This window comes from Drosophila virilis, chromosome X (genome assembly GCF_030788295.1).
Source record: "Drosophila virilis strain 15010-1051.87 chromosome X, Dvir_AGI_RSII-ME, whole genome shotgun sequence".
NCBI classification, from domain to species: Eukaryota; Metazoa; Arthropoda; class Insecta; order Diptera; family Drosophilidae; genus Drosophila; species Drosophila virilis.
Genome location: NC_091543.1, coordinates 12,709,564 through 12,736,390, shown reverse-complemented (window position 1 = coordinate 12,736,390; position 26,827 = coordinate 12,709,564). Strand labels below are relative to the sequence as shown.

Sequence of the window (26,827 nt, the reverse complement as noted above, 5' to 3'; positions counted from 1 at the left end):
GCTGCGCTGTCGGCAAGGTCGACGTCGTTGTCGTCGTCTTCGGCTGCTGCTGTTGTGCTGCTAACTGTTAGCTCGAGGAGAAGGACATCTTGTAGGAGTTGGTGTCCATGGGCGATTCGGGATTGAGTATTTCGGTCTGCGTCTGCTCCACGTCGCTGCAGCGCTCCTCCAGCACCGTGTCCAGCTCCAGCGAGGTGAAGCCCTGGCTTAGGCTTCGTTCAGGACGTAGACTGATAGCTCGCGACGATCGGTAATCTAAAGTGGCAAAAACAATACCAAAACGAGAAAAAGAAAAAAACAAAAAAAACACCAAAGAAATAAACAAACAAAAGCAATTTACATTAGCTACAAGTTGCTCAAATCGCCTACGGCAAAGCGGAAAGGAAATGTAACTGTAAATATGTGTATGTGCGTGTGCGTGTGCGTGTGCGTTTGCGTGTGACCAAAGATAAAGTGAAAACGTGCGACGTCGAGAACGAGCTCAAATTTAATGTGAGTATCAAAACGTGCAGGCCGCCAACCCCGCCCAACGCCCACCAACACAAGGGACACGCGCCCGCTTGCCAGCTGACAGAACGTGCGCACAGTGGAACCAATACGTAAGTGATTTTTCACTATTTAAGCTACAATCGCTTTCAAACTCAATTAACAGCAGCTGCCGCTGTTAATCATTTCTGTGTGTGTGTTTTCAACTGAAGTGGGGCAATATAAAATTCCCAGATTTAAAATTACCCAATAGCGGATTTCCCAATTATGTTAATATACTGTCTTAACACTGTTAAGCTTAGGCTTCAGCTTACTGTTATATTTGACAGCTTCAGCGTTTAGCTGCTGCATTCGATTGCATTTAAAAGTGAAGTGGGGCAATATATTGATTTCCCTATTATATTAACATTCTTATGCTTAAGGTTCAGCTTGCTTTTATATTTAACAGCGTCAGCGTTGGCAACAGCAGCTTTCGCTATTAAACTTCAGATTTCAAATTACCCATTAGCCGAATTCCCTCTTATATTAATATACTTCCTTAAGACACAATGTTAATTAACAGCTTGAGCAGTGATAACAGTAGCTGTCAATTGCATATCAGTGCATTTAAAACTGCAGCTCAGCAGTTAAATATATCAGATTTGTAAGCTGATTTCCTCGACATATATGTATTTCCCTAACACTTATGTAAGCTACAGCTAGCTGTTGTAATTATCAGCCTAAATACTGATTACAGCAGCGACCGCAGTTAATTGCAGATCAGTGCTTGTCAAACTGCAGCCAAAAGCCTTACGAAACTATCCATACGCAGATTGTCACACGCACACACACACACACACCACTGTGCACTGTCTGACTGTTACTGTGTTGATGGCTGCCCTTTTGCGGTGAGATTTCTTGTGGGTTTCGTGCGGTGCTTGCGGTGATGCGTAATTGTTTTCAAAATTTATGCAAAAACGAAAATTTGCAACCATCAAAACATGTTGTGGTTGGGGGGGTGGGGGTGTAGTGGGGGAAAACAAGTATAATTTGCGGTTTGTCAACGTTTCGTTATCGTGTCACCTACATCATCATCATCATCATCAACAAAAACAACATCGTTATTATCATCATAACCACCATCAAGTTGTTTGTGCACCGCTCAAAGCGGGGCAGCACCCGCATCCAGCGGCAAAGCAAACACTGAATATGAAATTTACAGTTATAACAAGTTTGAATGCATTCATCGAATGAGCTCGACTCGAAGATGCCCTATTGTTAGTGCAAAAGTGTTGTTAACTTTTTAACCTCCTTACATATTGCATCGATAATGAACCCAATAAGCATTTGCTGCAGTCAATTAATCAGCAAGTTACTCTGTATTGAAGTCAGTCAATCAATCAATCAAAAATTCAGCCAGTCAGCTAATAAGCTGGTCAGTTAGCGAGTCAATCATTTAAACCTTCAGTCAGTCAATTGCCCAACCGATAAGTTAATCAGTCAGTAAATCAGTTAATTACTTGCTCATTCAGTTAGCTAGTCCTAATCGCTTAATCAATCAGTCAGTCAGTCAGTCAGTTATTCAAGTGAGTAAGTCATTCAGCCAGTATGTGAATCAATCAGTCAATCAATCACTCAGTCAGCCATTCACTTAGTCAGTCGGTGCACTAGTCAATCAAACAATCACTCTGTCAGTCAGTCAAGCAACCAGAGTCTTTGTCAATCAATCAGACAGTCGGTTAACCAGTCAATCATTTAACCACTCTGTCAGTTAGTCAAGCAACTAGTTTTTAAGTCAATCAATCAGTCAGTATATCGATCAGTCAGGCGGTTAACTAGTCAATCAATCAACGACACAATCAAGCCATCAGTCACTCAGTCAAACAACAAGTCGGTTAGCTAGTTAATAAGTCAGACAGTCAGTCAACCAGTCAGACAAACTATTTGATCAGTCAGTTAGCTAGTTTGTCTATCAATCAATCAATCAGACAATTTTATGTACATAAACTAGCTTATACCCTTTACTGGGGATATTTATGTAAACAGGGCATATGAAAAAGTTGTTGCTGCCTGTCCGTGCGTCCGTGCATGCAGTGAAGACGCCTGGGATTGCTGATTAAGAGGGCTGGGGGCGGAGGGCGGGGACGGTGTGGGGTAGGTGCTGGTGTGGATCGAGTGAAAAGACGAGTTTTCATATTTGTTGTGCGCATGGAAACGAGGACAAGCGCCCAAAGGTATGCAATGGAAATGCAAATGCAGCCGGGCGTACGGCCGTTTGGCATACAGCAGCTGCTGCCTGTGCTTGACACATGCAAAACAGCATAAATATCTCCGAGTGTGTGTGTGTGTGTGTGTGTGTGCGGGTGTGCGGGTGTGTGCCAACGCTCGCTTTCATTGAGCGCCGCAACAGTCGCAGCAGGCACTCAGCTTGAACTCTGACTTGGAGCCGCACGTGGCTCTCAATTCTTTTTTGGCCACGTTTTCATATCCTGTTCGCTTGGGCGCAGCTCGGGTATAATAGACTGTTAGCGTCCGCAAGTGGGTCAAGTTTGTAGCCCCCCCTCCCCACATTTCGCAAAAGTTATAAAAAGTGTTTTTGCGCTTTACTATTTGTTTTTGCTGTTTTGACAGCCTTTCGCTGAGTTGTTTCATTTATTGATGACAACTTGTGCTGGAATGCGAGCAACAGCCTTTCAATAGTCGCAAATGGATGAAGCAGTTCCTTTGCTGCAATTGAAAGGATTTTCATTAGGGTTTGCTTTGTTCATATCCGTTTGACTCGTACTTGGCGCCCACAATTTGCTCCAGTTTGCTTTTCTATTCTTTCCATTTGCATGCCCAAATGTGACTGGCAAAGCTCCTGCTAAATTCGTTTACTCAATTTCTCATTTGCGTAGCTGAATTTGACATGTGAATTTTCTGTCTTAAGTTTCCATTTCCACAAATGTGCTTCACTTTCAATTTTCTCTTTTCTATTTATATATATACATTCGACTGGTTAAGCTCCTGGTAAATTTGTTTGTCTCAATTCCATTTCGCATTTTCATATTTGTATTAAACTTGTAAGGCTTTGGTAAATCTTTCTTGACTGATAAATTCCTGGTCTAAACTTTCTATTTCTATAAATTAATTTGACTGGTAAAGTTCCTGATAAGTTTTTTTTTCCAAATTTCCGATTTTTCATATCAAAATTTGACTGGTAAAGCTCCTGGTAAATCCTGTTTCTGCATTTTTTATAGTTGTGACGCTTCGCTTAAATCCATTTGACTGGTAAATTATCATTGTAAATTTGCCATTTGCATGTTTAAATTAGACTGATAAAGCTCATGGTAAATTATTTTTCTAGATTTTTCTTTTCTATTCTCAAAATTTTCCATTTCCATAATTGAATCGAACTTGTAAATCGCCTGTTAAGGCATCTTTTTGAATTCACCTGGTAAAGCTCTTGATAAATAATTGTTCTACATCTTTCATTTCAATTATTTATGAATTAATATTCTTGGTTTCGATTCATTCTGTACCGAAATTCATTTCTGGCATCTGAAAAGAACTCCCGTGTTTTTTTTTTTTTTGTTTGCTCTCGTGTTTTTGTCGCTGACTTTCGAAGTAAAGTTATTTTGTTCATAAATATTCAAAAATTTATTTTCAATTTTTCTCTTTGCAAAGCGCCAATAATGTGTGTGTGTGTGTGTGTGTGTGTGCGAGGCTCGCCCGCATATTTGTTTGACAATTCGAAATGCAATTTATGCAAGAAAAACAAAGCAAATGGAAATTTTTTCAGAATTGCGAAGGGCGGGGCGAACGGGTCTGGCCTTTGTTGGGGTCAAAGTGCAAAAGATGCTGGCAAACAAAAAGGACTACACATTGAGATCGAGAAGGAAGCAGGAGGAACAAGAGTGTGTGACAGAGAGAGAGAGAGAGGAAGAGAGAGAGAGAGAGGAAAAGGTGAACTTATGGAAAATAGCTCAAGTCCGTGCCACATGGAAAACATCGTGATCGGATAATGTGAATGTGAATCTATATAAAGGCGTGTCGTATATATATGCATATATAAATTCATATTGCGAGAGTGGAGAGTGAGAGAGGGTGAAGAGTGAAAGTTAAATGGAAAACTTCGTACACACATTACAACATTCAAACTCACTAAGCCTATGAATTGGACTAAATCTGACCAGGCTGACAGCATGGTCCTGCATATCATAGTTGCGTCGCCTGTCCCGCTCCCTGGCCAGCTTGGCGCGCCGTCTCAAGCAGCAGATGACAATCAGGGCCAGTATGGGAAAGCCGAAGATGCACGAAACGATCGGAATGACAATCGATTCGGGTGAAACTGTAAGTACAAGATCAGAGATATCAATTAGTTATGTATACCCTGTAAATATTTAATGTAAAGAGAATCGCTTGCTAAGGGTGGAACTGTATGTCAAAATTACAGATATGCACTCTTTTTATACCCTGTAACTATCAAATGTGCAGAGAATGGGCTACTAAATGCATATATAAGGTGTATACTATTTTTATACCCTATAATCATAAAAGGTGCAGAGATTAGGCTACTAATTGAATATGCACTATTTGTATACCCTGTAATTATCAAATGTGCAGAGAATAAGCTACTAATTGAATATACAAGTAGATAATGGCAGATATGCACTCTTTGTATACCCTGTAACTATCAAATGTGCAGAGAATAAGTTACTTATTTCTATAGGAATCAATTTTGTTTGATATGTAGATGGATATATAATATTTGTATACCCTGTAATTATCAAATACGCAGAGAATGTGCTACTAATTGAATATGCACTCTTTGTATACCCTGTAATTATCAAAAGTGCAGAGAATAGCCAGACATATGTATATTATTTGTCTTTATATATGTGAATACATCATGATGTACACATGCAACTAATGTCGATATTTGCTAAGAAAATAACTGAAATCTCTATTAAGAATCCCAAGCATTTTATTCCTAATCGATTTTCGCGATGTAAACATAAAGGGAAAAGCTTTATTGAAACAATTAAAATCCGAATTTAACAAAAAAAAAGAAGGTAAATGGAAAAGCTGTTCCTTGTCTCTGACACACTCTTGCTGTGTGCACGTTAGAACGGGCTGGGCAATAAATGTTGACGAGCTGTGCGAGCGCCTAAATGGAGACTTCATCAGTTAATTTAGCTGCCTAAGCGATGTTCGCTTTCTGGACTAGTTCAAATATAAACTGCAAATTATTTATTCATGTGCTATCACACGCACGCAGAGCAGCTGTCGGAAGCGCTCTAAAGTAGGCAACAAAAAAATTGATCGCCCCCCTTTTTGCTCATAATTTGCGGCTCATCTGGAGGCCGGGTTCATTTTCGGGGCAAGCGTCGCCCCGAAATGTAGGCAACACTTATTTACGCTGACAGGCGACTAGCCGGGGGCACGCGAACGCGTCCAGCTAACTGGGCCAAAAGCCTTTTGACCAAATTCCACAACGTTGGCAGCATTTGGATTACTTGTGCACCGCCTCTCGGCCCGCTAGCTTTTTTGTGTACTTTTATTTCCGTCTCTTTTCTTTTAATTTAATTTTCATCCGGCCGCATTCAGGCCGCTTTCAACTCATTTTTATCTTAATGATTCAGTGGCTGCGCTGGCTGCGGTGGTTCGGTGGCTTTGGTGGTTCGGTGGTGTTTGCTCTCGACCTGCACCGTTGTCGATGCTATCGCGATTCTTGTTTCAATTTGTCTTTGCTTTATCTTGCCAAAAAAAAAAAAAAAAAAATGGAAAAGGAAAATAAAAAGCAACAGAAAAAATAACAAACCCGAAACAAAGGCCAACAATTTGTTGCGATCCGCTCAGGCAAACATTTTTATTAAGGTCCTTAGCCGATAAGCCATAAAAAGCAATATATCTCTTGGCCATTGTCTGCCTCTTATATAACTTTGTATTTATATAAGTGTATAATCACATACATATATATATATATATATATACATGTGTGTGTGTATTCGTGTATGTATGTATTCAAGCACCGCAATATGACTTTTACACTGAGCGAAAGTTTGCATTGCATTTTTGGCCATATTGGAACCAGGGCTGCAAAGTCGCATAGAAAAATGTTCACTACGAATCGAACCAGCTTGTCGCCTTGAGATTCGGTTTGTGAACCTCTTTTTACGCTGCATTGAAACCAGCCTTGGTTTCAAACTGTTTGAAAATGAAGTTTCTTATAAAATATAAATAAAATTGTATTTCATTTATTTGATGTATTTTTTGTCATATTTATTTGATTTGTTTAATCACTTCTGTTTACTTTTTTTATTGATTCATTTTTTTTCTTCTATTTTTTATTCAATTTAGATATTATTAAGTTTCAGTTCCAGTCTTGAACTGGTTCGGTTCCAAACAGTGTTGCATAACTGTTTAATATTTATGAATTCGATTAGATAAGCTCACAACTATTAAGTCTGCCAAAAGGATTCAATAAGACAATTGACTAACTGAATGATCAGATCTGAAAAAAGATTTGCTATAGTTTAGAGCTTGGTTCGGTTCGTGTTTTCAATCCAGATTCGCTTCGTGAATCAGTTTTTGTTTTGAAGAACTATGAGCTCTAGATTTGAGTGCGAAGTTTTTTATAAGAGCTCTAGCTATAACTTAACACTGCAAACATGCTTTAAGTTAGAAATTAAAATTGAATTGAAATGGCAAAAAATGTGATTGTAGGCGCCCGTTTCTCTCAGTGCATGTGCTTTGGCAACGTGTTTGCCGCTGCGGATGCTGGCACGCCCACAATTCTAGCTAAAAATCATGCCAAGGATTGGGTGCGACGCCTTAATCTAAGCTACAGAAATCCCTGGCCCCGAAAATGTTGTTGTCGTGTGTCCTAAATATAACTTGGCAAAGCACACAAAGCAAGATCGAGTGGTGTTGGAAAAGGGGGGTGACGCGTGGGATGGGTTGGTAAGTGGGTAATGCGGGGTGCTGTTGGCTAAAACGGATTTGGTCGCCGCTGCTGCTGCTGCTGCACTGGCTCCAACTGTTGATGTCGCGCGCGCTCTCTGTTTGACATTATTGAATCCAATTAACGCCTTCAAAGTGACAGTTCAAATTTACACAAATTGATGGCTCTTGTCGTTGGGTTGGGGCCGCGAGCGGGTGCGGGTTTAGGGGTAGTTAGGAGTATAGCAAATGGGGCAGCAGCCAGCGACTTCTTCAGCAGCTCGGCAGCTGTCCTTTGACAAGAATTTCATGTTGTTGGGACTCTTTGGAGCCAGCCACCCCGTCGGCTGGCAGAACGTCTGTAATTTCATGCTGAGTCATCGGGCGAGCAGCGTTTGATGCTTCAAATATTCAATAAATACAATAAAAATTATGCGTACGAACTGGCCCGGTCCGCCATTCAATCGAAATCGAAATGTTTGCATATTTCAAGTCGACCGTGGAATGCGCTACAATAGCCACGCCAACAACAACAACAACAAAGGCTGAGAACAGACCGCAAAATAAACGAAAAACAATAAAGAAGAAAAAGGCGAAAAAAGCGAACAGTACGAGAAATATTTTCCGTATTAATCGCAAACTGACTTCTTGCGGCCGATTTTGGGCATAGAGATGAGCGCGTGTCGTGTCACGCACTGACTTTAAGAGCCAGTGTTGTTAAAGGTTATTATACGAAAACTTGAAGAATCCTTTTTTAAAAAGGGAAAGTACAAATTTGTTCCTTTGGTTCTTTTTGTTACGTTACATACAAATTGATAATGCAATTGTTTATTTTGCATGCATTAATGCGATATCTAACGATATCTAACAGACGAAATTCGTGCTCGTGCAACATTGCTAACGGCTCACGTGCTCAGCTCTAAAACTGAGCACAGTAGTTCGGCAAAGAGATGGGCGGCCTATTACTTTTGGCCATGGGCGTGGCATCACTAGGTTAAACTTGGCCAGAGCTCAAGTGTGAAAGTAGTTGGTTAATGTAGTTGGCGCTTAAAGTTGCGCCCCAAGCGACACAGGAATTTGGCTGCAAGTGGAACTACTTTTTAGTCGTGCTTAGATGCCGAGGACAGACTGTACTTGGCATGGTTAAGCGCGACAGAGACGTAGTCAATGACACGACGACAGCTCAAGAGTGCAACTGCCGAGGCAGGCGAAAGTGCAATCTACTTAGCTGTGAGTGTTCGTAAGTGCTTAAAGTAAAGTCAATCAACTGTCAATGTGTTAATGGTCTAACTATGTATTGGGTATGCGTGTCTTTAAGAGTTCTCCTAGAAGAATATACTGTGATTGATGTACCAAAGTAGTTTACACAATGTTTAACATATGTGAACAGCCCAATCGTTTATTAACACTTGCAACTGCAACTTTGCAGCACTTGTTCATCGAAGGGAATTTCCGCTTGATATACTTTTCCATAAGAATATATAATGTTGGATATCATAAAGCAGCTTAGACGATGTTGAACATAAGTGATAAACGGCTGCAACAAGTTTACATATTTGCCGAAGCGTTTGTCAACACTTGCAGCTGAAATTGAAACTTTGCAACACTTGCAGAAAGAAGGCAACTTTCCCCTTTGATTTATCATAAAGGCTTTGTTGTGCTTTAGAATAATTGAATGCAGCTTGTAGAAATTTGTGCACAAAACTTTTTAATCCCAAAAACGTGCCCAAAAAGTTTACCTATTAAGCAAAAAGATTTTTCGTTCAACTTTTGAGTACATAATCCAAAGCAATCGGATAGGAATTTGATAAGTAATTGAAGTGAAGCTACTTGAGAGTTTCAGATATTTGAATTATTTTTTAGCCTTGTCTTGCAAGGTTGCTGCGATCTGATCAAAGAATATACATATATACCGAGGAGGAGGTTCGGAGATGCTGGGAGATTCCACATTTTCAATGGCTGCAGGCAATGAAAAATTCTGGCCTTAATTATGTTTTACTTGAGGAATTTGTGTGCGTAAAAACTATTTGGTGAGCATTTTGTCGCTCTGGATTGTGGAATGCGAGGAACCAAGACGAGTCCGTTTACTGCGTGCCAACTTGGCAACAAATAGTTGCAACACAAGCTGTGAAAACTATGCAACTACTGCAACAAGGCGAAGTATTTGCAGCAGCTAGTTGCTGCCACATGTGCCGCACATAGCGCTCCAGACCGTGGCTAAACAATTTTATTGAATGAAATTTACGCACTTTTGTTGTATTTTCTCTTGCTTCTGCTCTTGTTGTTTGTTGCTAAGGGGAAATGGCCAAGTTTGCTGGCTTTGACGAGCTGTCCCCCCCTCCCCCCGTCACCGCTCTCGTTAGCTGTGTGGCAGACATGCCCTCCACCCACGCACGAACACAATTCGAATACACGCGAAAAAAAAAATGTGTTAATTTCCTTAAAACGATTTGTATTTGCTAACAAACTTTACTTTGAAAACTGGCAAAATTGTTAAATATGGGATTTCGGATTTTTGATTAATTTTTTTTTTTCATTTATTTATATGGCAATTTTACTAAGCCAACAATTTGTTTGAGTGTAGCCAGGGAAGGGCCGCAGGGCTGCGAAAGCGCTGACAACGCTTCTCGCCTGCCGATGCTGATGTGAATAGAAGATAAGCCGCATGATTAGGATATGAGATATTAACGTCGACTGCGACGACTCTCGGATGTGTCGCCATAATGAGAACCAACTGAGTCAGCAGCCAGGCAGCCAGGCAGCCAGGCAGCCAGCCAGACGACGGCTTTGTGTGGCGGGAGTGAAAGCGAAAGTTTTCGTTTGGCCAAGTTAAGAGCTGCTGCTTAAAACAATCAACGTTTCAAATCGCGTTAATAGTCGGCCAAACTCTGCAATTAATGCGACTTCAACTTGCCTAATTGCTGCATTAGGCCCAAGGGTCGTAAGGTCGCAAGCTCTCTCTTTCGCTCACTTTCACTCGGCTTTCCCGTTCCCTCTCTCTCTCTCTCTCTCTCTCACGCAATAAGTGCACAGATAATTGAGCAGCTTTTCAAGGGGCATGCCTGACTAACAGCTACCCTATTGCAGAATTACAGCTTCGCAGTCCATTAAATACCCTGTAAACTAGCTGGCGCGCAATTCGTAAAGCATATTCTATCGCTTTCAACTCCAGGGTACTTTGCTGTTTGGCTTTCGTTTTATCTCGTATCTGATTGTGTGGCAAGTTAAAAAAGCGATGCCAATCAACTTTTTCTGTATCGCCATTTGCTCGTCTGGGAAGTTAAAAATGCGATATCAATGTGTCAATTATTTAACTATCCCGTAGGAAGTTAAGTCTTCGTATATCAGTAAACTATTCTCCGAAAGTCAGGGTCTAAACCAATTCATAAATACAATTTTTTTGAAAATGAAATTCTGTTCTCAATTGAGAAAACTTCGGGGCGAAATTTAAGCCGCAAAGGGTATCATAGTCTCTCAGCTTATAATGGACATACAAGCCGATTGGATAAACAAAGTAAAGCATCTCAATTTACGTGGGAAACAAACTAAAGCTGCGCCACATCCCATCCCCTTTTCGGGGGACAGGGTATATTTAAAAGAGGACAACTCCCATGAGCGGTATCTATCTGAGCTATTCGAGGATAATGAACGAACGGATGGCATAATGCAAATTAGCCCCTAATTGGGCCTGGCACGCGACCCCGTCGCCGTCTGACCATCAGTCCGTCCGTCCGTCCGTCCGTCTGTCTAACTGACTGAGCTGATTTGATTATTGGCAGGCGTACAGACGGGCGGGGCTGCGGGCTGCGTTTCACCTATTCGCCCACAGAGAGTGATGTGACGCGCGTGCTAATCAAGCCCAATCCGCATTAGTTGGCCACATTATTGGGCCCAATCATCCGGCGTTGACTTGGCCAACAATAATGATTAACTGACAGCCGAAAGTTATTGGCCAAGTGCCTGACAAATAAACCATCGATCTATTAAATGTGTTGAATTAATATGTGAGTGCCTGGTGGGCATTGACAATATATTCGTTTGAATATCGTTTATGTTAGCTTTAACGCTGGCTTTTGTGGCTTCTACTCTGCTTATGTTAAGTGCAATTTAAGAGCTCTGTTTAGTGCTGTGATGAATTAATACGCCACAGTGTTTAAGTGAAGCTTGCGCTGGACACATTCCCATTATATTCTGTTTTACTTCGCTTATGTGATTCTTTACAATTCACTTGCCTGCTCTGTTATGTAGCTTTTACTCTACGCATGTTAAGTGCAATTTAACAGCTCTGTTAAAAACTCTGTAAATAGTTCAGTTGCTCTGTTATGTTAACTGCAATTTTACAGCAATGTTATGTAGTGACCAATGTTGATTGGTGAGCATTAACTATAAATTCCCCATATATTCTGCTTTACTTGTCCGAAAAGCGCTTATCTTATCTTTAACGGTTCACTTGCCTAATATGTTATGTGGCTGTTATTATGCTTATGTTAGCTGCAACATAACAGCAATGTTATGTGAAGTTTGATTGCGGTTATTCACAGGTGGCAATAAACAATATATTACCCATATATTTAATATAATGCATATATATTTACATAACAATGCCTGCTCGCTTTGTGTTCGCATGCGACTTACATTAACAGCAATGTTAATTATATAACATAATGATAACATAGCAACGCACATACATTCTCTGTAAACTGCTCTAGCCTAAGTTCACATTAGTGAGTATTTTATTGACTATCAAGTGACACTTGCAGGCTCTCTTAAGTGACTGTCAGTTACGCCATGTGCCTTCACTTTAACTCGCCGTTGAGTGGCTCTTAGTTTGCATGCAAGATTTGGCATTGAAGAAGATTTAGGCATAAGGGATTAACAGTGGTGTCCATAAATTTATGCACACAAGCTCCAAATTGTCCCACTGATAATACATACGCGGTAGATACCCTGTAATAAGTGCCGGAAGAGAGGCTATAACTGCTGTATGGCCCGAATCGAAAGAACATTTGAGGTCTTATTTATGCAAACTTATCGATTTTCAATGTGAATGTGAATTACAGATAAAAAGTCGTGAGCTGTAGCAGTCTCTGAAAGAGAGAGAGAGAGAGAGAGAGACAGTCTGACTGTTGCATACCTTTGCGCAAAATTAGAATACCCGATGGCAACAATTGGATTACAGGGTATCAGAAGCAAAGTGCATTGTGTAACTGAATTTTGATTTGGATTTAGTGAAAAACCATTAACTCACCCGTTGGATAAATGTAAATGGTGGCGGCCCGATTTTTGTTGCCGGCCGCAATGAAGGTGGCCATCGTCTGGGCTGGAAACGTGACGGCCGGCCCGGTTGCCTCCGGCAGATTGGTGATGGCGCTGCTCAGCACCGTGCTGGCCGCCGTTGTTGACGACTCAATGAAGCCGGGCGTCTCGCTAAATGCATTGTACATATTCGGTTCGCTGACATTAATGCTGGCATTGGCATTGGCATGCCCATCGCCATTGCCATCGTCATGTCCATTGTTGGGCGAATGCCTAATGCGCTGTCCGGCGGTCACATCGGCGCCAAGGCCGCCATGGAGCAAGAGGGTGGTCAATCTGGCGCTGTGCTGACCGCCCATTGTGGCCAGCGTGCGGTTTAGCAGCGCCTTCATGTTGCCCGTCGTTGCCTGCAGCAGCTTGGACGTTAGATTTGTGGTCGTCCTGGGATTTGGATTCTCTGGCTCGCCCTCGGCTGTTGCCGTTGCCGTTCGAGCTGGAGTTGGAGCTGCCCGCCTGCTGGCCAGATTATTAATGATTGTTGCTGTTGTTGCGGTCATATTGTTTAATAATTTCGCAGCATAATCGTAAATTTCAATGAGCATTTGGTGGCGCGCCTCCTTCAACTGCAACTCCCACTGTCACGCCCAATGCCACTGCCACTGCTAATGCTACTGCTACTGCTACAGCTGCTGCTGCTGCTGCTCCAATTGTTGCGGTTTCAGCTGTCTGCAAGAGAAATGAGAGCGATTTTTGGGCGTTCTGCTAATTGCTTTAATGAATCATTCGGTTCAGTTCGCTTGGCCTCTGGGATTTCCCGTTGAGTGTTGGCAAGCGTCTAATGATGCTTGCGGCGATTAAGGCTCGCTTACCCACACTGCGCTTACAGTTGACAGCTACTTTATGGTGTTGTCAAATAAAAGTTTTCGCCTGTTTCAGTTAAGCCATATGTCTAAGTTAATAATAATAACGACTTGTTTAATATTTGTTGCCCTACTTAATCCTGTTGTCAAATAGTTGCTAACTTCCACACTAACGTCAAAGTTGACAACTACTAAATCCTGTTGTCAAATAGTTGTCTCATTTTTTTCTCCATTTCACTTACAGTTAGGCTAGGCAGTGACTTCTAGTTAATAATTTGGCAAGAGCTTTGCATTTGTTATTCTGCTGTCTCGCGCACAACTGTTAAGGTTGACAACTACTTAGTAAGTTTGTTAAATAGAAAGTTTAACACTCTATTATATTCATGTTTAGTTAGTATTTTTTTAATACTTATTTAACTAAAGCTTAGCACACAACTTGCACACTGCTGTCAAAGTTGACAGCCACTTTATTCTCTTGTTAAACAAAAGTTGTGTGCCTTTCAATTTTCTTTTTCAGTTAGTTATACACTAAGTGCTTGTTAAATATATGACTGTGGCTACGTACTTGCTGTGCCCTGAACTTGCACACTAATGTCAAAGTTAGCAGCTACTTTATGGTCCTGTCAAATAAGAAGTTTTGCTCTCTGTTATGTCCATTGTCAGTTAAGTCAAGCAATAACTACTTGTTAATTATTTCACCAGAGCTTTGCGTTTGTTGCGCTGTCAACTGGCAACTTATGTACGCCATAACATTTTCTCACGTCCTGTCCACTTGTCATTTAGCTGTTGTCAGCTAATGCGAACGTTGACAGGAACATGGTTAAGCGTGCGTTGAGCATCAAATAAAAAGCGCTGTCCAGTTGCTGAGGCCAAGTTTGACGAAATGAAAAGATTGTAAATTATATTGGACATTGTTGAGTTCGATATATATTCTACTTGACATTACGAAAACTTTGATTGCAGCATTCAGAAAGTACAATTTCTTGATGATTATTTATTAATCAAACTCAAATATTTATGTTTAATTAACTTTCGTTTACTGTAGACTCAATTACATTTTACAGATTGTGCCTGACTTTTAAATATTTAAGCGCAAAGTTCGCATTTTTCTCACCCAACCGAGAAATTCAAACTTTTGTACTTGCATTGCGCTTTACCGATTGAGTTGCTGTTCTTAGATTTTTTTAGTTATTTATCTTTGTTTGTCGATAGCTTTGCAACTATTCCATTCGTTCACACCGCACACAACGGACCCGGAACATTAAATGCGATCAAAGCCCCCTCCACAACCAGAGTTGAGAGCCCAATCAAGCGGACAATTCAAGTTAGGCCCCCCTCCACACTCGACGCCCATGGCAATAGGCACTTCAAGCTGAAGTTGATGCTGAAACTGGAGGACACTTTGGCGACAACGGGGCCATAAAAATATGTTAACTAGTATTGCGTGTGTGTGTGTGTGTGTGTGTGTGTGTGCCAATGCCAGTTGGCAGCAACTGGCTTCATTACCAGCAAAACGAATTCAATTCAATCGAAATCGTAGCGAAACGCAACAAACGGAATGGAACGGAAAGGAGCGCAAAGGAACGGAAAGGGAAGCGAAACGAAACAAAACGAATCGAAGGGAGAGAAAGGGGCATTCAATCGAAATGGAAATCCAAACAATGTAAGAAAACTCATCCGAACACACTTCCTATTGGCAACACATACACACACACACGCACGCACAATTAAATGGCCAACACACAAAACATGGCTCTAATGGCGTCCACCCACAATATGGACAGGCACGAGCCAGCAGCCAAACCCCACCCCCCCTTCTCAGCTGAATAAAGCGGACAATGTCAACATACAAAAAAAAAAAGAAGAAAATTAAAAAATAATATGCTTAAAGTGTGTGCAAAAATCTTATTTTAAGAAGTTTTATTTTCTTAAAGGCGCAAAATCTCAAGTAAAAGTCAAACTGCACATTTGTTGAAAATGTTCACTTCTCCGGCTTATTTTAAGTCATTTGATGCTTAATTCATGTTTTTTTTATTATTTTAAGATTTCTTCTTTAAATATTTCATCTCCTAGCTCTCATCATTTCAACTCCAGTCGAACGTAAATTGTATGCTTTTTCTAAAAATCTTTTCAGCCTTATTTTAAGTGATTTTGTACTCAATTCAAGTTTTTTTCTTCATATACAAGACACAAATAACGCACACGAATCGTACATTTATTGAGAACGCAATTTGCATTTATATACTGAAAAGTTTTTTTTTTCGAATTTTTTACATTTTTTCTTTTACTTAACTTAAGTTTTTTTCTTATTTATTAATTTTGAAATTTGATAGTCGACACTTATCTGCGCACATATAAAAAAAATGTAAAAAAATATTACTTAAAGTGAGCACAAAAATCTTATTTAAAGATTTCTTCTCGCAAGGATATAATTAGGGTATAGAAAAACAAGTCGATTGGGCGATGTTATCAGACTCTTTTTAAGTTGTTTTGTACTGAATTCAAGTTGATAATTTTATTTTTTATGAAATACGCTAAATCTAAATTCAAAACAGGGTATTGCGCAGTCGGGCTTAAACGAAGTTCTTGCTGATTAAATATTTATAATATTTAAATTAAAATTAAAAAATATGAAAAGGCAGCATGTGCTGAGTTTAAGGCAATGGGGCTGTGGATTTGTTGGCACAGTGGCAAAGGAGGAGTGTGGGGGGGGATGTACGAACCGTGCTGCTCGCTGTCCGCTGCTCCGGTGTCCGCTCAATGTGGCATATTCACATGTGCCACAACATTTAGAACTTTTATTGTGGCAATTTCAAAAACACACAAGAACAAAAATTACAAAAAATTACAAACAAACACACAGAAAGACAGCGACACAATTTGCATGGGCGGCCTTAAGTGTCTTGTTGCGTTGCGCTGTTTTGAACCGTTACGTTTTTGCTAACGGCTTTCACGTTTTACGTGTTTTGGGCGCGCGAATTTGTACGTTTGCTTTTTTATTGGTATTTGCTTTCGTTTGGTTTCTGCTTGTGGCTTGGCTTTGGCAACTGTCGCGTCGCGTTCGCCGTCGCTTTGTGGGCCGCCGCTGCGCTGTCGACGCGCTTTTATAGCCGGCTCCATGCTTAAGGGAAATTTACGTTGGCGCAGAGCGCAAATTTCCCTTCGCTGAGCGCTGAGCACACTGGAATTTCACATTTAAGGTACATTTGCTCTTTGCACTGGAATCAAGCGGCGATTCATGCATGACTTTTCGAATGCATCAAAAAAAAAAAACAAAAAGAGTTGAGAACTTTAAGATCTACATAAAAGACATCAACTATAGATATATCAAGAATTTATTTATTATAATGCGTCAATTGTGCTTTATGCCAGATATATTGATTATACACTTTATGATTTTGTTTTCTGTGTGCATTTTTCATGCATTTGTTTATAGGCAATTCAGTCTATGTGCTTTTTATAATAAGCCTCATAAGTATTCTCCCCATGCTTCTTCCTTCTATTATTGTCAGAATACCTTCAACCTAACCTAACCTAACCTGTTAGTTGTGGTTCATTATATCCATTATTTATCTGTACAAATCTCATCTTTGGCTTCAACTGTGATATAAAACACATTACACATTCCTTGTTTACTTCTCCATTAGGAAAATAAGTGATTTTTTGCTTTTTATACGGCCCGTACATTACATTGCGAACGGAAGTTTTTGCTTTTCCTTAACGATTCTTCGGACACAACATGAAAATACACTTTTTTTTCTGGATTAAAGAAGTTTAAATACCCTATACCCGATATAGATATAGATATTGATATAGATATAGATATAGATATAGATATAGATATAGATATAGATATAGATATAGATATAGATATAGATATAGATATAGATATAGATATAGATATAGATATAGATATAGATATAGATATAGATATAGATATAGATATAGATATAGATATAGATATAGATATAGATATAGATATAGATATAGATATAGATATAGATATAGATATAGATATAGATATAGATATAGATATAGATATAGATATAGATATAGATATAGATATAGATATAGATATAGATATAGATATATATAGATATAGATATAGATATAGATATAGATATAGATATATTCCAGTTGAGCATATCTAGCGTTTGACTATAAAATATAGGGTATATAGGGTATATGAGATGCCATGCTCTGAATGTTCGCAAGTGTTTTTCGCATTTCTGGCGAGCTGTAAAAATATTCTGCTTTGATATTTGGATTGATTAGGTCAAGGTTGGGCATGTTTTATTTCACACTCTCGCAAATCGCTTTGTTTTTGTTAAAAGCAAAATTAAAATACGTGCCCCATGATGAATTCTCATTTTGCTGCTTGATTTCATTCGTTTCTGTCAAATTCCTGCCAATATCCAGCTAAGCCCCCTCCCCACCTATGTGTATCTACCTGTTGGGATTAAGACATTGCATCTAATGAGCTTCATGGTCAAGGTGTGGCCAGCAGGCGGCACACTACAGCTGAGGCATATGGATTTCCTTATGCGAACTTCTTTCATTCTTCTTTCTGCTCAATATTTGCTCCGTTCTTGGATTTTACATTATAATTGATCAAATCATATCGAGAAGAGGGAACTGCATATTAAAACTCTCCAAAGAATTTTCCACTCTCCAAATAAAGCCCAACTCTCCATGAAAAATATGCAACTAACATAAAATATTGTATAGTAGATGTAATTACCCGGCATTGCCCGTGGCAAATGAATAATGTTAAAAGTACACGCAAAATTGAATTTCTTTGATTGAATTGAACTTCAGTTGGAATATATATATATATAACTATAAAGATAAAAAATTTGTGAAACATATAAGCATGGGGATATTTGTAAAATATTTTCAGTGATTGCCAGCAGACAGTTCGATTCGGCTCAGACTAAAAAGTAAGATAGATTCATACACAGCTCAAAGCAAAATTTTTCTTATGAAATATCTGTTCCTTAATATTTGGCACGCATTAGCTTAGATAGACTATGCTGTATTTCAATTGATTCTGGTGAGTATTCAATGAACTACGAATGCCAAATACTCTTTTGATTTGCTTTAGTTTGGGCTAAGCATTAGGCTATATTGTATTGGGATCAGTTCGGGCTCAGGTCAGTTGTGGAGTAGGTTTAGTTTGTTTTGGGATCAGTGAGGTGAGTTTAGTTGATGTACGGGTGAGTTTCGCTCGAGGTGAGTTGTGAATGGGGCACCGTTGAAATGAGTTTAAAGTGAGGTTAAACAAGATGAGCTTAGGTTGTCTGATAAAAACTAGGGTATTAACTAGTCGGGCTATGTGTCATAACGCTCAAGGCGATTAAAATATGACATTCAATGGCCGGTTGTGCATGTGTGTTGGTATATGTATATATATATATATGTGTGTGTGTGTGTGTGTGTGTGTGTGGGTCAGCAAGGCAAAAATGTAAATTGAATTTCTGTTATGAATGCAATCAATTAAAATGTATAAATACAAACACAACTAAAAGCCAAATAAAACATGAGAGCAGCCAGCTAGACGGCTAGTTCAATCAAGTGAGGGGGCGTGGGGTTGGGTGAAGGCTACGAAATCTGAAACTGGAAATGATTTATAATTAAATTGCATTTGTTTAAATGCCAGAGAGATGGGCTTTTTAGTGGCCAGATGAAAGTTGTTTAGGCAACGCAATTGTATGTGTGCGTAGTTGTCAGCGGGCATGGTGGTGGAAGGGGGGTGGGGGCGGGGTCAGGGGATTGGCGTTAAGCAATTGCATATTGGCTTGTTTGTTTAGATAAAATAAACATTGGTATATTTTTGTGAAATTTATTTGTGTTGCGCTTCAAAGCTGACACGGACACTCCAGTCGAACAGGCTGGTTGGTCAGATATTGGCCATAGGGTTGCCACACTGGCGAAATTTTTAGTTTTGAGGTTAGGTTCAATGGTTGCAAGCTAACCTCAAAGCGAAGTTTTTACCATACATCTTTCTTTTTTTCAGGTTTTACCAACTTGGAAACGCCCAGCAAATAAATTCTCATTTCTTCTAAACTAATGTTTTTTTTTTCGCGCTCCGTAGAATAAAGCTTCAATATTATCGTAGGGTATCCATAGTGTGTAGTGTATGTGTAACATTGAAAAACAAATTTTTTTTTTTTATTTGTTTTTTTTTTTTTATAATTTTGTATAAGCGCCACATTGAAGTGCAGAAATTTGTATACGTTTATGGTATAGAGTTGTAAGTGGATTTTGAAGAGTTCTTGAAGATCTTTTTGGACTGAAACAAATCGAAAAATTGGGCCGTTTGCTATGAACAAAGCCTTTTCCTCTAGCCTTATCCAGGTATTATACTAGACTTCTGTTGCCAGCTCAGGTAAGCAACAGCTGGAATTTCGGCTGCAATAGCTGCCTGCATAATGTTTCCAAATGCCTGCCAGGACATGGCACCATCGAGACGAAGGGCAATTAATGTGGTCGCCACACGCAACTCGAAGCAGTGGTCGCGCAACGAGATCATATCGTGGATAAATGAGACCTTGGACACGGATGTGGAGAAGATTGAGGATCTGTGCACGGGCGCTGCCTATTGTAGTCTGATGGATATACTATTTGCTGACCTGGTGAAAATGCGCAAAGTGAAGTTTGTGTGCAACCAGCCGACGGAATATATTGAGAACTTTCGGGTGCTCCAGCAGAGCTTTAACGAGGTGCATGTGAACACGCCCATTAACATTGAACAGCTGGTCAAGGGAAGATTCCAAGATAATTATGCGTTTGCGATATGGTTCAGGCTCTTCTACGAGTCCAACTTTCAGCGAACACCCGATGGCTACGATCCACGAGCGGCACGCGCCAATATGCCCATTGCCATCGGCCAGGCTAGCCTGTATCCAACGGCGGTGCGCGCCCGATCTGCGTCGCCGTGCACACATCACGAGCCCAGACAGCTGACGCGCAGCAAGACCATGGTATTGCATGGCTCCCAATCGCAGTCGAGTGCCTGCAGTGACAGTACACCGTCTACACCAAAATCTGACGCGGTGACATCAAAGGCGCAACCAGTTACGGCGAGAGTACAGCCGGGCATATCAAGAGCGCGGCGAGGTTCAGCCAGAGCTCAGGCAGGCACATCGAGAGAACTGGCCGGTACAACAAAAGTTCAGCCTACAGCCAGTACATCACGAGCTCTGGCGTCTACACCAAAAGTTCAGCCCGCTACATCACGTGTACAGCCCGGTACATCACGTGTACAGCCCGCTACATCACGTGTACAGCCCGCTACATCACGTGTACAGCCCGCTACATCACGTGTACAGCCCGGTACATCACGTGTACAGCCCGCTACATCACGTGTACAGCCCGCTACATCACGTGTACAGCCCGCTACATCACGTGTACAACCCGCTACATCACGTACGCAGCCTGCTACATCAATAGCGCAGTTCAGTTCTTCAACGGCACAGTCGCAATTGGATTCAAAAACCCAAGTGCTTGCGCCGCAAATCAAGAATTTGCCATATCTTATATTGCCCATACCCGATTCGCTGACGCCGCGCGGCAATCTGACATTTATAGTGGATCGGGCGCTCGAACCGGCGGAGGAGAAAAAGGAGAAAACGGAGCCAAAAGAAACGACGACGACGTCCAAGTTCTTTCGCTGGTTCGAGATGTTCATGTCCAAAAAGAGTCAAGGCAACAACGGCAAGAGTTAGTATGAAGCTGCTGCACACAATCCTTGAGCCATAAAAAAAATGGCATAAGACTTTAATTAAACAATTTCTTGCAAAGGAGCTCGCTTTGAAAACGATTACTTGTTTGGCCTTTTTATCGTTACGCTATAAATTTATGGCACAATCTGCCAGGATCTAATCCATTATGGTCGCCTTATGGCAGCCGGGTCTTGAACCCGGCGAATTCGCGTATAGTATGCGTGAAGTTGGCAGCGTTTTTTTTAGAACGCCTGCCGCTACACTTAGCCAAGACACACACCCGATATTTATTGCTTGGCCATGCTTCAATTCGCTAGGGAAATTACTGTTAGAAAAGTCCTGGTAATGCTTAGCAAAGACACACAGCCGCCATATTTGTTGTTTAGCAAAGACACAATTTGAGCTCGACATGCATAAACTCTTATACAAAAAGTACTTTTATTTGGGTATGTGTATTTAATTCACAATGAATGTTCAAAAATTACTTGAAAAGTTGTTTTCAGTGTAAGCACATGTTGGAAAATTCATCTTGGATGAAATTCCAAAAGATTGTCTGTCGCTGCGTTTCAAATGAAAATATGTATGTGTGAGATGTATGTCTGTCTGTATATATACATGCATACATACAGCCCTTCTATGCAATTCTCATGAATTTAATGAAGACCATGTTTTGATTATTGCACTCTCTTAATAACTCTCTCGCAGTCTTCTTCACTTTGTAACCAAGTTGAAATCGTCTATATTCATGCAATTATATTAACACGTGTATTATATACATATGGGGATTATTTTGAAAGATATGGACGACAACTATTTGCGGCTGTTTAGCACACGCTTTGCATACTCGGATATGTGGAGCACGCCGTATTTGGGCGAGGCAATGTGTAGATTCTGGCCATTGCAATAGTCCGTATTGATGTGCGGGTTATGCAGCTCGGCGATCAGCGTGGAGCAGGCCGTTGACGAGTCGCCCGTGGACTTGAGCATTTTCTGCAAAGAGCCAAGGCATGTGATAAATGTAGTTAAATGGAAGGGGCACTGTGTGCTCAACTCACCATCCAGAACTCATTGCCTGGCAGGGCATTGCCGTCCCAGGCGTAGGAGACAACCAGCAGCATGTCGGCATGTTCCGGCTTGGTGAGCTTCTGTGCCGGATTCCGTTTCGACAGATGCACACGTATGCCGCCCTGTGGATGTTGCGAGGACTTGATAACAGCGCCGTTTTGTAGGCCACCGCAGCGTTCCAGCTTGAACCAGGAGAAGTGCACGACGCCTATGTGGGTCAGACGTGGGCTGAGTGCACGCAAGCGCTGCTCGAAGGTCTCGAGAAAGATTTGCTCCTGCTGCGGCGCCACCCGCCAGACGCCCAGGCCAAAGCCGACGACATGGACGTACGCCAGCTTGCCGGCCTTGGCGGCACGCGCCTCCGCCTCCAGGAGCAGCATGTCAAAGCTGATGGCATAACGACGCTTCATGACCAGATTGTCGAACACATCCTGTTTGTTGCCCGAGACGCCAAAGCGCTTGCCATCGATGCTCACCTCGTTGCGCAGATAATCGCGCGTCTCGTAGAAGGTGCGCCACAGGCGGCGATAGTCCTCGGCGCGCGTATGGGCCGGAGCATCCGGCGACTGGCCGTAGCCGTGCTCCTTGGTGTTCTGCTGGCGCGCAATGACAATGTCCTGGAACTCCATTAGATTGCGGCGCGACAGACGAGCACCAATCAGGCCCACAATTACACCCTCCGGCTCCAGGCTATGACGATTGTGTGTCACACGGCCGCAATTGGCGCGTTCGCCCTCATTGATGAACTCCGTGTGCGAGCTGACGGAGAGCAGCGCCGACAGTTTGACATCATCGTAGCTCAGCACATCCTCCAGCAGCAGCGGCGGCTGCTCCTGCTGCGTGCCAATCGGCTCAAAGCCGCTGGCGCCGCGCTCGCCGCTCAGCAGCAGGAATTTGTCGTTGCGCGCAAAGAAGCTGGCACAGCGCTTGCTCAGCAGACGCTGCACAAAGCCGGTCAGCGACAGACGCCGATAGACGGGCAGCTCCACTTCGTTGCCTGGCAACATTTCCAATTAGCCAATGCCACATCTAGATCTGTGTCGTCCACTTACCCCACTGCCCCTTGTGCTCCAGATACTGTAGATACAGCGCCAGGGTGCGCTCATGCAGCAGCGGATAAACAGAAGCTATCTGCTGTGCAATGCATCCATGACGCGCCTTCGGCTGACTCCGCACACGGCAGCTCTCCACGCCAAACTGTTTGCGAATTCCAATTTGAGCAAGTTCGTTAACAAAATACATGTCCTACGCACCTCGAGCGGAAACTCCATTGATTTGGCCATAAATGCGGACACATCGACTGTCGCCTCGGGATCGGGCATCTTCAGGGATGTGCATTGCTCCAACAGGCGGCGACCGAAGGGGGTCAGTTCTGGCTGTGAGCTGGCATTGGCCGGTGGCCAAATTGCGTCCACTTCAGCACCAAATGTTGACATCGTGTGAATCGTTCAATTTCACAATTATATTTAACAACAGGTTGTCTGGCGTGCGGCATTTTATAAGCAATGCTTGCGCTGTAAACATAAGTTAAACGGAGCATATTGACGAGTGTGACCAACTTCTCATAAACTAATAAGCCGCAATCAAATCAAACTATATTGCACATATTTTCTCACATGAAATCTTCTTCAATTTGTATCTATTTATTTAGCTCAAAATCTTCAATTAGTTGCTATTTTATGCGCACATATTTTTAATAAAACATTATGCTGTAGCATACACCCCTGCCAGCCAGGGTATGCCAGAGTCGCATACCAGCTGCTGTTATACAGCACTTGATGCATGCACATGACGATTGCTGATTGGCCAGTCTGGTGAAATATCCATCAGCGCAAATGGCAAATGCACTGTTAAGGTTAGAATGCAAGTTTCGCCAATCGCTGAAACTATTTTATTCTACGTTTTATTAGACTTCTTTCAAAGCATAGTCTTGTATATTACTACTGTTACATTATTACTGATTTATTTCCAACAGCTGCTCTACCGGCTTTTAACACACTGACACATTCACATATTTACCAACACTTTTGCGCTTATTAACACTGGCTCAGCGGCTGCAGCGTATTTGTTTTTGTTTTCGTTAAGCTTTGCGCTGAAATGTTTTTAATATTGCCCGCTTTTTGTAGGTGATGCGCAAGTTATTTGAAAAGTTAAGTCACAAGCTTCCGATCAGCAGCCGCAGCAAAATGATGCAGTCCTGGCCCAATCCGGATGCCCAGTTGCCGCACCTAAGCGACTTTGCCAGGCAACAGCTGGCAATGTGCAAGCGGCTGGACAAACCATGCACAAAGCCCGACGCTGTTGATTTGGCTAAGTTTATGGCAGTTTCGGACAGCTTTCCCATTGAGGTAGGAGTCCCGCCATGCATCAGTATTGGCGGCTAACCTTAAATCTGATCGATCTGCAGTTTGGCACAAATAGCTCCCGGGTGAAGTCGCAGCCGTTGGAGCGCCGCCCGTTCATACGCCAGCAGATAGCGTCGGCCTATCCGATTATACACGAGCTGACACTGTTTCTCTACCTCAACTTTCTGGAGCACAAACAAAAGTTCGGTTAGCATACATTAGTTTGGGTATTCTCTTACATTTATCTTAATGTTGGTTCCTTTGGACAGGCAACGCCCAAGAATTGCATGTTTATAGGAGTCTTTCGCTGGTGGAATTTGTGCAGCGTCTGCTCAGTAAGCGTTGTGTCTATTTCTTCGGTTCGTCAGACTCGTTTATGCTGCTGGTCGGCAGCAGGGGTGCCGGTGGCTTCGAGCAGATCGGCACCAGCACAGAGCGTGCTCCACTTGTGCTTGAGAATGTGCTCGGCTATGATGAGATCAAGCTATCGGCCTTGCTCTATGTGTCCACGCACTCGGAATTCATTAATGACGGCTCGCGCTCAAATGCAGGCAAAGTGGAACTGGACAAGTCCAAGATTGAGACCGACGGTGTCATCATGGGCCTCATTGGCGCGCGCTTCGAGCGCAACAATGTCATGGAGTGCGAGGACATATTGATAACGCCCGAGCAAAATACTGCAGACCGCGGCTATGGCACCAATGGCAGCGACAATCGAGCGCAGGACTATCGTCGCATATGGCGGCAGTTCTATGAGGAGCCCAAGGACTACTGCTACAATGATGTCCAGGCGGATGGCAAACGCTTCATAGAGCTGGACAGCAAGTTGCTATTCGATAAGCTGCTTATGAGCAAGCGCTACGCCATCAGCTTTGATACGCTGCTGCTGGAAGCGGAAGCACGCGCCGCCGGGGCGGGCAAACCGGCGTACATACATGTCGTGGGCATTGGCCTGGGCGTATGGAAGGTGACGCCGCACCAGGAGGAGATCTTCTTCGAGACCTTTGAGCAGCGTTTGCGTGCACTCAGTCCGCGTCTGACGCACATAGGCGTCGTGCACTTCTCCTGGTTCCATCTCGATAAATGGGGCGGCATATTTGATGGCGCCTGCATAACGGAGCCACAGCATCCGCAGGGCGGCATTAAGGTGCACATCTCCGTGCGCAATCCGGCAGACAAGCTCACGGAGAACATGCTACCCATTGTGACATACGCCTGGGATGGCAATGCCCTGCCGGGCAACGAGTACTGGGCGGTAAGCAGCTCGTCCCAACAGAGTTCTATTATTTAAATATTTAATCACTTTCAGAAAGTGCTTGTTGGCACTGGCGATCCGGCAGCTGCGTGCTCCACGCTCATAGCCGAGCTCCAGAATCCGCACATTAATGCCGACTATATGAACGGCAACAATCTGCACATTGCATCCATGCAACACGGCGTCCTCCATGTTGCTGACTATGCTAAGACGGTGCTCGACTTGGACTAGAACTAGGACTTCCGCGACTTGCAAGAGATGCTCAAACAGTTAATGTAAACCCCCCGCCCCAAGTAGAGGATGACTGCACTTGTTTATCTCTTATACTTTAATATATATATGCGTATATATATATATATATATATCTATCTATATTTTATACTCATCTTTGTCGGATTTGTGTAACTTACGCTTGAAGCGAACTAGTACGCATAGCTGTCTTTTGTTTAATTGCAAAATGCTTCTAAAACATATTATATAGTATAATGATTATGTGATAGTCATTTTGTAATTTGCTAACAATGTTTTCAATTAGATTGAAAATTATTGCACAAAGCGCTAAAGTTTCTAATTGCAGGCAGAAAATATTTTGTTTATATGATTTGGCAAAGTGAAAAGAAACAATTTAAAATAACTTTTTGTGAATTATTTAAATGTTTTGTTTTGCCAATTAACGTGACATTAATATTCGCGTAATTCTTTTTTCAAATCAGGCATCTTTAATAGATTTATAGCAAGATTTTATATATAAATATATATGTATGTTAAAATACATAGCCACATCTTGGGGTCGATTGTAAAAATGTCCAAAAATGTTAATTGCATATGGACTTGGGCATATTATAGAAGCAGCTAGCCAGGTAAGACATGGCAAATAATCAAGGAGATGCTGCTTAAATCGTGCTAGACAGTCCAAATTTGGGGGGAACAGGG

At 41.9% G+C, this 26,827-nt stretch overlaps 4 protein-coding genes across 5 annotated transcripts; 2 read left to right on the top strand and 2 right to left on the bottom strand.

Moving 5' to 3' along the window:
• Positions 1 to 67: 67 nt before the first annotated feature.
• On the bottom strand, positions 68 to 4,733 carry LOC116652176 (uncharacterized). The gene is made up of 2 exons (XM_032440188.2): positions 4,610 to 4,733; positions 68 to 255 (listed from the first exon to the last, which is right to left on the bottom strand). The coding sequence occupies exons 1-2, from the start codon at positions 4,659 to 4,661 to the stop codon at positions 68 to 70; spliced, it is 240 nt and encodes a 79-aa protein (XP_032296079.1). The 5' UTR covers positions 4,662 to 4,733.
• On the top strand, positions 249 to 26,825 carry LOC6636163 (uncharacterized). Of its 2 annotated transcripts, none has more exons than XM_015168696.3 (5): positions 249 to 599; positions 24,421 to 24,642; positions 24,702 to 24,846; positions 24,909 to 25,894; positions 25,949 to 26,825. In XM_015168696.3, exons 2-5 carry the CDS (start codon positions 24,424 to 24,426, stop codon positions 26,123 to 26,125), a joined length of 1,527 nt encoding a protein of 508 aa, XP_015024182.1. In that variant the 5' UTR covers positions 249 to 599; positions 24,421 to 24,423; the 3' UTR covers positions 26,126 to 26,825. The 2 variants fall into 2 exon arrangements, with proteins under 2 accessions (XP_015024182.1, XP_015024181.1); XM_015168695.3 differs by lacking the exon at positions 249 to 599 and adding an exon at positions 4,694 to 4,797.
• LOC6636148 (microtubule-associated protein RP/EB family member 1) lies at positions 18,414 to 21,330 on the top strand. The gene is made up of 3 exons (XM_032440181.2): positions 18,414 to 18,558; positions 19,522 to 19,893; positions 19,958 to 21,330. Exon 3 carries the CDS (start codon positions 19,961 to 19,963, stop codon positions 21,230 to 21,232), a length of 1,272 nt encoding a protein of 423 aa, XP_032296072.1. The 5' UTR covers positions 18,414 to 18,558; positions 19,522 to 19,893; positions 19,958 to 19,960; the 3' UTR covers positions 21,233 to 21,330.
• LOC6636147 (uncharacterized) lies at positions 21,937 to 23,797 on the bottom strand. Its single transcript, XM_002059457.4, has 4 exons — positions 23,548 to 23,797; positions 23,347 to 23,491; positions 22,285 to 23,291; positions 21,937 to 22,219 (listed from the first exon to the last, which is right to left on the bottom strand). The coding sequence occupies exons 1-4, from the start codon at positions 23,728 to 23,730 to the stop codon at positions 22,040 to 22,042; spliced, it is 1,515 nt and encodes a 504-aa protein (XP_002059493.1). The 5' UTR covers positions 23,731 to 23,797; the 3' UTR covers positions 21,937 to 22,039.
• Positions 26,826 to 26,827: the final 2 nt, after the last annotated feature.